Source organism: Euleptes europaea, chromosome 6, assembly GCF_029931775.1.
Source record: "Euleptes europaea isolate rEulEur1 chromosome 6, rEulEur1.hap1, whole genome shotgun sequence".
NCBI classification, from domain to species: domain Eukaryota; kingdom Metazoa; phylum Chordata; class Lepidosauria; order Squamata; family Sphaerodactylidae; genus Euleptes; species Euleptes europaea.
In genome coordinates this window covers 41811930-41824535 of record NC_079317.1, presented here as the reverse complement: position 1 = coordinate 41824535, position 12606 = coordinate 41811930, and the positions used below count along the sequence as shown (strand labels likewise).

Sequence of the window (12606 nt, the reverse complement as noted above, 5' to 3'; positions counted from 1 at the left end):
TTTATTCCCGCATCCATTGTCGCGAGTCAGAGCTCGCTTTAAGCAGATGCATCGGTGTCACGTTTGGTTGCTTTTTTTTTTTTTTTTTTACATTCGCAACAAAAACCGGGGGTGGGGAGATGGTACAAGACGAGACCGGTTTATAACAAGACCCAACGAAAAGCCCACCTTCGTTAGCGACTAAATGGGGGGGGGGGAGAAGAGATGAGGGCGGTCGCCGTCCGAAACGGTCCAAAACAAAACATGGTTGCAGCGCCGCTCTTCCCGCGGGGGCCACCAGAGCGAGGGCGGTGGAGGTTCGGCCGCAGCAGCAGAGGGAACCAGACCGACTAGGCCAGGCCCACATTTCCGGCTCCTGCGGCCTCGGGCGATAAGCGGAGGCCCTTCCCGGCCGCTTGGGTGCCCCCTGCTCCGTCAAGCGGCCCTCCGCCGGCGAGGAAGCCGAAGCTCTCGGAGAAGCTCCGCCCGTCGCGCCACGTCTCGGTCGAGGAGGGAGGCGGCCCCGGGCGGCCACGTCTGCCGGCGCCCGTAAGCGCAGAGGGGAAGGGGCGGAGTCGGGCTGATCCGGGGGAAAGATGGCGGCCGGTATACGGGAGAAGCAGGCGGGTGAGTGGCGGGCTTCCTCGCTCGCCCGCAGACTCCGGCCGCGGTCCTTGGGTTTGCCGTTGGTGCGAGAGGGGGGGGGGCTTTGTTTATCCCGTGCGGAACAAGGAGCGTTATTAGTGCCCCCCGGGTGGGTTTCGGAGCCTTTTTTCCTGCGTTCCCCCTGAATTCTGGGGCTTCGCGTCTCGGAGAGGAGGGTTTTCTTCGTTTTTGTCGCTATTAAGTAGGGAGCTTTGCGTCCTTTTTGAGCACGGGGGGCCCAAGGCGCGGTAGTGATTGCGGGAGACTTTCCTCACGGACGCCCTCCACCCCCCCCCCCGACTTGGTTTCCTCCTCATGAACCCATCCCGTCTACTGCTTATTTGGAAGCCTGTGGTCATCGTCGGGTAGAGTTGGGAAAGAAGTTAGCACAGAAGCAAAAAAGGCTGGGAAGGAAAGACTGCCATAATTGCACAAGTCACAGTGGGTCGCCGTGTTAGTCTGTCTGCAGTAGTAGAAAAGGGCCAGAGTCCAGTAGCACCTTCAAGACTAACAGAAATATTTTCTGGCAGGGTATGAGCTTTCGTGAGCCACAGCTCACTTCTTCTGAAGTGAAGTAGTAGAAAAGAGCAAGAGTCCAGTAGCACCTTAAAGACACACAAAAATATTTTCTGGCAGGGTAGGAGCTTGCGTGAGCCACAGCTCACGCTGTGGCTCACGAAAGCTCCTACCCTACCAGAAAATATTTTTGTGAGTCTTGAAGGTGCTCCTGGACTCTGGCCCTTTTCTATAACTGCACAAGTGACTGACCTGGAGAGTTTTTAGTACAGAGGGCTACACAAGAGAAAAATGAATGCTTATCCTCAAATTCAGAGTTGTGTCATAGTGTGTTAATACTTAAACCTTGAAGGCCTGCTTGTGTAGAGAAACTATTAACATGTTCTTTGAAGGTCTGAGAATAAATGCTTGGCAAGGCATAACAAGGAGTCCATAAATGAGAAGTGTGTAGCCTGTGCAATTCAACAGACTGTTTGTTTGTTTGTTTTGCTTTTAATAGTGATTCCAGACAATACCTTTCATTGATGTTAAAACATTTTGGGTATTTTTTTTGATGTGAATGGTGATGGCTGTGAGCACCTCACCCAGGTGAAGCAACCAAAGTGCTGCCTACAGGTGCTGTAGGACAGCATAAAAACAAAAGGAACAAAATGTTCAGGCCTAAAGGGGTTTGTGCAGAAAGGAATAGTTGAGCAGAACAAGTGCAGAAAGGAATAGTTGAGCAGAGTAAGTGGAACGCTTTGGTAAAGCTGCCTGCAACATATACTGCAGAGCTATACAAAATCTTCCCACCGTCACCATGTCAAAGGTGCTGTCAGTTACAACCTGGATTTAGAAGCAAAAGTCACCTGATGTGCACACCTGCCCCTTTTTATTACCAGTGTAGTGAATCCTGATTATGTCATAAAGGAAAGGAGAAGAGAGTTTCACATCTGCTAGATTTTCCTTCTTTTCCATTGTTCCTAGATATCCTTCATCCGATTTCAGTTATAAAACTAATAAAGATCTTTAATCCTAAGAATGTTCTACAGTGGTGGGATTTTGCTTTCCTGGTCACTAGGTTTCTTAGTTTTCCATCCTAAATGGGTGTGTTTCTTTGTTTGTTCTTCTACCACTTTACAATATTCCTTATCTCGACTTGTTTTAGTGGATTGATCAGACTTTCTTTATCCCATGGTCTTCTCTGTGCTAAGCTGCATTATTAGTTCTTACTGAACATGAATAACAAAAACTGCAAATACTGTTTCATAAGTGTTTTACCTACTTTGTCTTAGGTATGTTTTAGCTAGCATAGAAACATATTAATCCCTCTTCTGTGGCCAATCATAATGCATGCTTAAACCTGTCATAATCAAGACCCCCAATTCCTTTTTCATTAGTTTCACACTGGTGAACTCTCACCAGATAGCAAAAGTGTTTGCAACCATGAACCTATACTGCATTTTATCTCACATTGCATACAAAGATATCTGCTGGATTGTACCTTTAGTTCAGTAGTCTGTTTTTAACCATTGCCAGACAGGTACTACTGTGGGGGGCACTAGCATAGTATGAAAGTATCACCTCTGCCTCCCCCCCCCCCCGCACTCAAATGCTTTTCTGAACAGTAACCATAATAACTAATAATAATAATCAGTGGGGCTTACTTTCTTGAAAGTGTTCTAAGGATTCCATTGTTAATTTTCATGCATTTTTCTAATCTATCTAACCCGCTAAAATAATCTAAACTGGTGGCCATGATCCATCTAGTAGGCAGTGTATTGTGTAAAATGAAGTCTTGGATCCTCCGGTAGTTTCCATGGGTGGAAGTGATTTCAGTTTGAGGGATGTGATTTCTTTGTTCCCTGTGCTGCAGCCCAAAATGCTTCTCCCCCTCATGCTGCTTCCTTTTACTTTCCTTTTAACAATCCCCTCGTTTTTGGAGAAGTTTCTTCTGAAAGTAAATGTGACTGCATTTAATTTTTTAGGCAACTTTCCATCCACAAACATGTTAAATTTGAAAGCTTTGTGCCGCCGCAGCTCAGCTGAGAGAGAGGGAGGGGCTTGCCCCGGTGCAAGGAGAGGGAGGGCGCCAGCGCAGGCTTGGGGAGCATGGGCTTGGGGAGAGGGAGCACTGCCCTCAGCGCCATCACCACGGCACAGCCCTAGGCAGACGCGACGGCTCTGCGCGTGCCCACAGAGAGGGCTCGGTGTGCCAGCTGCGGCACGCGTGCCATAGGTTCACCAACACGACCATAGTGTCTTTCTCATTAGCAGAAGTTCTACACAGCAATCCACCTTCACTATTTCCTTGTTCCTGGTGAGCAATGTAAGAATTTCATGACTTTTCTCTTAGAGTTCCCACTTTGATCTGCGTGGGCTGACTGGAATATGTTGGTAGATGGCAGAGGTTGCTCCCTGGCTACTACTCGCTGTAGCTGAGAGGTACTGGAAGGAGAATATAAGAAAGGCCAAGGTCCATCAAGACCAGCAGTCTGTTCACACAGTGGCCAACCAGGTGCCTCTAGGAAGCCCACAAACAAGACAACTGCAGCAGCATTATCTGGGTAGGGAAGAAAAGCAGAGGGAGAAGTAGGATCCCAATAGCTAAATCATATTGGACAGGTGGGGAAAGGATACTTGCCATGGTGAGCAGGGTGAAGAGGTTCAGGTTATAAGCAGTGTGGATGAAGTAAGGGTAGAGAAGAGTTGGCAGGTGTTTGAACATGGTACATGAAAGACTGGAATGAGCAAGTGGAAAACATGCATTGGGATACTTTTTAAAAGTTATATATTTTCACAGTTGCTTAAGATCTTGATCGCCATGAGGGGGATGAGGAGAAATTTTAATAATAGAAATCTGTTCTCTCTTTTTCAGTGGCTCTGAAGCGTATGTTGAATTTTAATGTACCACCTGTTAAAAATAGCACAGGTGAACCTGTATGGAAAGTAAGTCAACTAATATGTCAGCCTTGGTAATTTGGTAAATCCTTGGTAATTTGTAGTTTCAGATTAACTTGATAGTTGTGATTTTCAAAGTGATACTTCCGTAGAGCTAGTTAACAGATTGATACATTGGAGCAGTAGCTGCTGGTGAAAGTTTATATAATTGTTCAAACTGTGGTACGAAATGTACCAATCTGAGAATGTAACCATACCTAAGTAACCTGAAGAAATCATCTATATAGATGGTTGATTAACAAAGTATTGCCTGTTGCATGAAACCGGAGTGGACGATTGATAAAGCTGCCCTCTTTTATTAGTTAGGGTCAAAACAGCCATTGTACTGGCTGGAAGATTCATGATTGGATCTTCCCAGCATTTTGTAAAGTTAAATTGCAGCTGCATGCAACTATTGTTCATATCAAAACCACAAAAGGTTGAGGGATTAATCCCCCTGTACAGTTTCTCCTACCAAAGTTCCCCTTCAACACTGTTACTGGCCCTGGAAAATGATGGGCATTGGGGTTTTGCCCATCTTTTCTTTTCCTTTCCAAGATTCTGGTAACAGTACAGGGAGGATAGTTTTGATTAGCAAAACTATGTGGGGGAAAGAGGAATAGATGCATGAGTGCAGTTGATCTTTTAAAATGATGGATATCTGTCATGTCTAGTTTAATCCTCATGAACATGACTTTGTAATAAAGTGTTATTACAGTGCAATCCTAAACAAGTTATACTGTTCTAAGCCTGTTGACTCCAGTGAACTTGGAAGAGTGTGACTAATTAGGATTGCACTCTGAAAGTTATAGAACAGTTTTGTCACCAGAATACATTTTTCTTTCTTTACTTTTGTTCCCTACCCATTTTGTATGATAGACTAGCCTTTTTTGATTGCCTGGGTTTGTAAAATATAGTATTTGTAAAATGTTAATCTGCCCTCTTCGTTCTTTTTGTTTTGAAAAAATAAGGTATTTGAAAACATAAGGATTTAGTTTTGTTTTTTCTTATCTTAAATGCTGTTAAAGACTTTTCATCTGCTAAATAACAGTAGAGACCAATGGCACAAAGTTAATGCACAGCTTTTGTTAAAGTCCAGTGATATAAATTATGATAGCATAGAAGTAGTACTTGGAAAAAGAACTTTGCTATCCAGCCCTGCAGTTGGCTATGTGACAAAATTCAATGACAGTTCTGACTATATGTGTGGTTCTCCCCATGACTGTGTGGGATTTCCTAGGGTGGGAAGCAAAAGTAAACTTGTTACAAATGTTTATGTTGCAGGTTCTCATTTATGACAGATTTGGCCAAGATATAATATCTCCATTGCTTTCCGTGAAAGAGCTAAGAGACATGGGCATTACTTTACACCTGTGAGTAGTTTATGCTTAGGTGTTAAAAGTTTGTTTTGGTTACATTACTTCATATGCTATTTGAAATAATTTTTGTGATTTAATGATCCTTGGGATATAGTCCCATGTCCCAAGCCACCAATTTTGTCTTTGATTGATCAGTAAGGTGAAGACAAACGATATTGATTATTCTGAGGACTTCATTCTCTCCCTGCATTTTCCCAGTGGAAGCTCATGCCGGCGTCAAAGGGGGCATTCCCAGGAGCGGAGCTGACATTAGTCAGCTTTCGAAGCCCTTTCAGCCCAGGAACGTCCCTTTATGCAGGCACCGGGCTAAGCTTGCAAAAAGGCAGGCGTAGCCCTGTGGAACTCTGTGGAGAGTTCCATGAGGTTTCCTTCGACATTGTATTTTCAGCTTGTGGCACCTGGCAGCAAGCCACTCAGGAGGCAGTGCGGCTGTGCCGTCCCCAGCCACAGCAGAACTACCCCCCCCCCCAGTTAGGATTGGGTTGCTTGAGAACTATGAAAATAGTTCGTAATTTTGCAAGTTACTAAACATAAGAAAATCTACAAAGTATATTTTAACTGTTTCCAGCAATATTCATGTATCTTTTCAAGTCATTAAGAAAATCACACCCGGTACTGTTTTTTCTCGTTTCTAACTAATCCTTTATAGGTGTATTAGCAAGGTTTCCCCCAAAGATGTCCATCTTATCCTTGGAGATGCACTATGACTTCAGTAGCAGAGTACTTGTTTGGCATGTAGAAAATCCCAAGTTCAGTCCCTAGCATTTTTGTCACAGTAATTTGTAGAAAGGAAAGTTTAGAAATGTTTTAAATGAGCAAAATTTAAATTAGTGCATCTTCAGCTCAAAGGATCTTATGTAGCAGGTGCTGGGAAAGGCCTTTTCCCCCCTCCAAGATGGCAGTACTATGCTAGATGGATCAATAGTCTGGTTCAGTATGAGGCAGCTTTTTTGTGTTCAACTGCAGTTAAGATGGGGCCAGCAAATTGCTTGGCTTTTGGTTAAATGGGTAGAAGAGCAAAGAAAGTTGGCTTCCAATCAAACTGCAATGTAACAGACAACCATCATTTCCTCTGCAGATTATGTTTACATTGTTGTGCAACCTGCTGTTATGCCTGTTTACGTGGAAGTCAACATTTTTGTTTAGTGTAGCTTACTCCCAAGTAAATATGCACAGCATTGCATCCATAAACCTTGGTTCTTTCTAGTTAGGTTTGTTTTGGTTTTGCTGAGAACATGTTTATAAATTGCATTTGTTCTTTTGTTTCCCCAGTCTCCTGCACTCTGATCGAGATCCTATTCCTGATGTCCCAGCAATATATTTTGTAATGCCAACAGAGGAAAATGTTGACAGGCTGTGCCAGGTAGTATAAGTCTGGAGTAAGAACTGAGAGTTCATGTGTGTATTGTATGTGTATTGTAACACAAAGTTAACTGAAGAAGTAGACTTGGTTTACTGTGGGGAATGCTTGGGCTAGATCGCTGCTTCAGGAGTCAGGGCTGTTGCTTGCCTGGTTGCAGTGAGTGCTCAGTGGCAGTAAAAAAATCTGCTTTCCAGTGTAGTGCAGTTTTAGCTATATGTCTGCCTACTGCTTGGAAAGTACATTCTATGCGGGATAGTGTTGGGGCAGGAAGGGCTTTAAATGTCCTTGGTGGCAAGGCAAAACTACTTGGTCTTGCTACTAACAGTGCAAATGTGTGGTTTATTATGATTATTTGCATCTGTGCTTGCAGTTTCCCAGTCTACATTCTGGCGGATGTATTACCTGTATTTGACAAATAGATCAGATTCCGAGGGCTGGCTCTTTTGGCATTATCTGTAAAAGCTTAACTGGCACAGCAGCAAATCTGTGTCCAAGTATGTTTGCACATTGCTTTCACAAGGGGAAAAACATCCTGCTCCCATCGCCCCAATTATTCATTATAACAAGTTAACAATTTTTCCCTTTGGTGAAACAAGCCACCAGAGAAGACTACTGGTTTTTGTTGTTGTTGTTGTTTTTAACAGTTGTTACAATTCGGTTTGATTTGTTTTGGATCAGGTTTTACATAGCATGTCTCCAGCAGTGATTTCTGACAACTGTTCATGTGAAAATGTTTCACTAGGCAGCATTCTTTTAGCTGTTCACGGTTGCTGTATCAGCAGATGCTGTTTGCAGAGGTATGGACTGCCAAACTGCATGAATTAAACCTTTTTACATCTAAACCCCTAGGCGTCAGTCTATGAGACATTGTTTGGGTACTGAGGAAGATTGCAGGTTGAAGCACACGTGAAAGTTGTTAACCAAAGGGGCCTCTGTAGAGCCTGCTTCTCAAACTCCTTAAACCATACATCAGCCAGGGCCCTAACAAAATCTCTGCATAGTTCACACTTTTAAAAGAGCAATATTGTACGTAATTTTTTTGCAGTACCTTTTCTCCAATTCAAATTCAATGTTTCAGGGCAAAACCTGTTTTGGGGCAAGTGGTTATCTGTGCAAGCCAAGTTGCATACATTCAACAGTACATTACAAAGTCTTATTTTGATCATTTTTCATACAAAAAAATCACTATTAAATTTTAAATACATTGCTATGTAGTAAGCTATTGTTGAAGTATTTTCGTTAGCTAAAAACAGCAGCATAATAATATTATTCCTTTTTTCTTTCAGGATCTTAGGAATCAACTTTACGAGTCGTATTATTTAAATTTTATTTCTGCTATTTCAAGAAGTAAACTGGAAGATATTGCAAATGCTGCTCTCGGTGCAAGTGCAGTAACACAGGTGGCTAAGGTATAGTGTTTATATTCTGTTAATAGGGGAGTCTCCATTATTTCCATACAGATCCTTTTTTTTCTGCTGTCAAGTCACAGCTGAGTTATGGAGACCCCGTAGGGTTTTCAAGGCAAGAGACATTCAGAGGTGGTTTGCCATTGCGTGTCTCCGAATCACAACCCTGGTATTCTGTGGAGGTCTCCCTTGGCAAAACTCTAGGAACCACTTCAGAAGATCCATCTCACACAGCAATAGAACATTCATGTTCCGTTGCCTCCATCATTTGTTTTGAATACCTATACCCATGATTCCAACAAATAATGGCGACAGCTCTTCTGAATTAATCTAATTCCTCTCTAAATTCCTCTCTGAAGAAGTGAGCTGTGGCTCACAAAAGTTCATTCCCTGCCAAAAAATTTGTTGGTCTTTAAGGTGCTACTGGACTCCTGCTCTTTTCTACTGCTAGTGACAGACTAACATGGCTACCCATTGTGATTTCTCTAAATGTATAACTAATTTAGCCTTTTAAATAGAGTTCCATTTTTATGTGTGTATTTTACTCAAGGTAATAATGGCCCAGGCTAGCCTGATCTCATCAGATCTCAGAAGCTAAGTAGGGTTAGCCCTGGTTAGTATTTGGATGGGAGACCACCAAGGAATACCAGGGTTGCTGTGCAGAGGAAGGCACTGGCAAACCACCTCTGTTAGTCTCTTGCCATGAAAACCCTAAAAGGGGTCACCATAAGTCGACTGCGACTTGACGGCACTTTACACACACAATAAAGAGATTATACAAAATATTTTTATCCACAGTAAAATGAAGGACAGGACACCTTTTAACTCTTCTGCATTTATTTGCACAATTGTATTTTTTTCTGAATGATTTCATAAATAAAAAAGTTATATGGCCAAACCATGGGTTAGTTGAGACGATTTTACTCTTTCTCAATATTGGCATTTTCTGTTATGTATATTTAACAAATAAATGCTATGTCTCAACAAAGCATAATAGCATTTTATTACTGTCAATGATCAATTTGTTTTGATTTGTAGGTTTTTGACCAATATCTTAATTTCATTACTTTGGAAGATGATATGTTTGTACTCTGCAATCAAAATAAGGAGCTTGTTTCATATCGTGGTAGGTGAATAATTTTTAAAATGTTAAATGTCTAGCATCGAAATATCACAGTAGTGTCCAGTGTATTTCTGTGTATATGTACAATTTTTTTATGTTGATGTTGAATTTTGCTACATAACTTTTAAGGAATGAGTACGTGATTTCAACTTCATAGCTTGATTTGTTGCTTGTGCTCATAACTGACATGCTGATAGGCTGTTGATTGAATTATGAAAGTAAGTATGGATGGAGTTTATTTTCTCTCCAGCCAAATTATCATCTTGTTTCCTCATAAAATCTGGGATGGAGCTTTTCAACCCGTCACGTTTGTCTTTTGGTGTAGGAACTGTTAATTAAAATGAATCTCTTTGCTTAGCATGTGTGTCATTTAGATTATATTCTAAAAGGGGGGGGTTCTGCGAGGAGTTGTTGGGGGTATTGAATTTCCTCCTCATCCACTATTTTCTCTTTTACTTCCCTGAAAGCTCCTATAGCCTCTACCCATTTCCTGCTTTGTTCTTTCCACTCACCAGCCAACCTACTTTAATATGCCCACTTGTCTAAAAGGCCAAAGCAGCCTTCAGAAGGGCCGTTCCCCCTCTCTCTGCCTTGTACTGACAGAAACCAAGGCTGGAACCTGCTGTGTGGTTGCTTAGCAATGGCCACTGAGGGCATTACTGAAAGCTATGAATGCTGCTTTTATTATTTGGGGGGTGGTTAACCCCCAATGCATTGGTTTTTTGTTTTGTTTTTGTTACATTTCAGATTTTTCTGAAAACCTGGGGCATTTTTCAGGTTTATAGAAATATCTGTCTTGTCAGCTCATGGCTCTAATCTCCAGATTTAAGCATCCAAGTATTTGGGCATGTTGAAAATTAGATAAATTGATGGAAACTTAAATGACTCTCTCTTGTTTTAAAAATTCTAGCCATTAACAGACCAGACATAACAGACACTGAAATGGAGACCATTATGGATACAATTGTTGACAGCCTTTTCTGTTTTTTTGTTACACTTGGTAAGTGTAAGGTTGTTGTTGTTGTTAAACCTGAGCAGTTAGCTCTTGGATACAGATTGAAGAAGTAGGGTATACAGGATTCTTCATCATTGCAAAGGCCCATTGCAGGCACGGCTTTGAAACATGAGAGCATTAATGTGTACTGATACAGTTTCCTGCCAGCCCCCTTCCCCCAGCAGCTTCCCAAAGGCTGGTGTGGGAGTTGCATGATCTGTGTAGACAACAAGCTTCACAACCTGGGGACAGCAGTGAGGATGGGGAATGGGACTGGCACTGCTGTTACACCAGCTAAATGTCTTGTGCCAGCAAAAACACCGCTGGCAGAAGAGAAAGGGAGGGTGATTTCACCTAGGACCCCCGCTCTCTGCAAGCCCTTATACCAGGGGTCTGCAAACTGTGGCTCCTGAGCCGCATGCGGCTCTTTGGCCCGTCGAGTGCGGCTCTCCGAACTTGGTTCAGAGCCCCTGCTCTCGCGCCCGCTCGCACCGGCAGCCGGGCTGCGGAGCCGTCGCGCCTGAGAGAGAGACAGAACGAGTGCGAGAGAGCAGGCGAGCGGGCGCGCTGTCTCTTCCCCCCCCCCTGCCGTGGAGAATGGCCAGGTCCCCCTTTCCCTTGTCCTCAATGGTTGAGAGGCTAAAGCCTCCCCTCCCCTCTAGCCGCGCGATTGCTGGGCGGGCAGCTCGACGGTTCCTGCCCCCCCGCCCGCCTATCAGCTGTTGGGCAGGGCGGGCTTCTTTTGGTAGACCTGGCCTCCGGCTGAGTCCCATTGGGAGGCCATGTCTACCCACTGGCTTTCTTGGCGGTAGACCTGGACTCCGAGGAGGGGAAAAAGTCCCCCTTCAGAGGCCAGGTCTACCAATTGGCTTCTATGGGCCTCCGGAGGCCAGGTCTACTGCCAAGAAAACCAATGGGTAGACCTGGCCTCCCAATGGGACTCAGCCGGAGGCCAGGTCTACCAGTAGGCTTTTATGGCAGTAGACCAGGCCTCCAGACGAGGACTCCAGATGGGGAGGGAGAAATGGCAGGGACTTACAATTTAATTTTTATCAATAAATAAGATCACTATTAAGTATGATATCAAGTTTTATTCAGTGTACCTATAGTTTAATTAAGACTTAAAACTTTAATTAAAGTTTATTAAGTTAATAAACAGTGTACCTAAGTTTAAGAAATTTGGCTCTCAAAAGAAATCTCAATCGTTGTACTGTTGATATTTGGCTCTTTTGACTAATGAGTTTGCCGACCCCTGCCTTATACCATATGGGTTTTTGTCCATGTAAGTCCCACGATTTCCACCATCAGTATTTTGGAGGGCAGGAAATAACCATTCATGAGTAGCCGATACAGTGCTTCCTCCTCTTCTGCATGAATTCACCTCTGCCTTATTTTTCCATATTAACCATGTTGTGCTATAGTAACACTGAAGTTAATCCTACCTGTTGTTACCTTTTCCCAGAGCTTGCAAACCAGCTTTAAACCCTGCTTTCAAACTGGTTTAAAGCTAAACATACTTAAATATGGTGTAACATTATGTATGCACCAGTGCTAAGAGAGGAGAAATGCATTTAGTAGATACGAAAAGGAGGCGCACAAATCTAAGATTAAGAGCCTGGAAAACTATATATGCCCTTAAATAAACTATAATAAGAATATTAAAAGCTAAACTGAAAACATTAAAATAATTTACAAAATAGGTTTAAAACAGCAGCAGATAAAAAGCAACATTAAAATTACAAGAGAGTAAGGTTTAAACTATTTGTGCAGCGGCTAAAACAATAATTGTTCACAGGGTGGAATAAAAACACATTTCCTTACCTCAGAAACCCCCCAGATAATTTTTACAGCTTAATAGAAAGGCAGAAATGACAAAGCCAGGTGAGCTTCCTAATAACTGATCTTTGATCGGCTCTCTTTGATCAGCTCTCTGTCATGCACATTTCCCCAGCAATAGCTTACATAGGTTGTGGTAGCAACTTAAAGATTTCTGGCAATGTACAAGCTTTTGTGAGTCACAGCTCACTTTTCAGATACAGCTGGAATTGTCACATGGTCATATTGGCCAGCTTGTCATCTTTGGCTTTAGGGAATTTCTGAGCAATTTTTTTAGCTTTTGAGGAGAGCCAGCGTGGTGTAGTGGTTAAGAGCTGTGGTTTGGAGCAGTGGACTCTAATCTGGAGAACCGGGTTTGATTCCCCACTCCTCCACACAAGCTGCGGATGGTAATTTGGTGAACTGGGTTGGTTTCCCCACTCCTACACATGAAGCCAGCTGGGTGA

At 43.0% G+C, this 12606-nt stretch overlaps 1 protein-coding gene across 1 annotated transcript in view; it reads left to right on the top strand.

Annotated features, from left to right (window-relative positions):
• The first annotated feature begins 535 nt into the window (after positions 1–535).
• SCFD1 (sec1 family domain containing 1) overlaps positions 536–12606 on the top strand; it is a 59228-nt gene continuing 47157 nt past the window's right edge. Inside the window, exons 1-7 of the mRNA XM_056850689.1 lie at positions 536–606; positions 3998–4068; positions 5344–5432; positions 6711–6801; positions 8088–8210; positions 9246–9333; positions 10241–10330. Of these exons, the coding sequence (XP_056706667.1) occupies positions 576–606; positions 3998–4068; positions 5344–5432; positions 6711–6801; positions 8088–8210; positions 9246–9333; positions 10241–10330 (583 nt within the window). The 5' untranslated portion in view covers positions 536–575. The remainder of the gene's footprint in view (positions 607–3997; positions 4069–5343; positions 5433–6710; positions 6802–8087; positions 8211–9245; positions 9334–10240; positions 10331–12606) is intronic.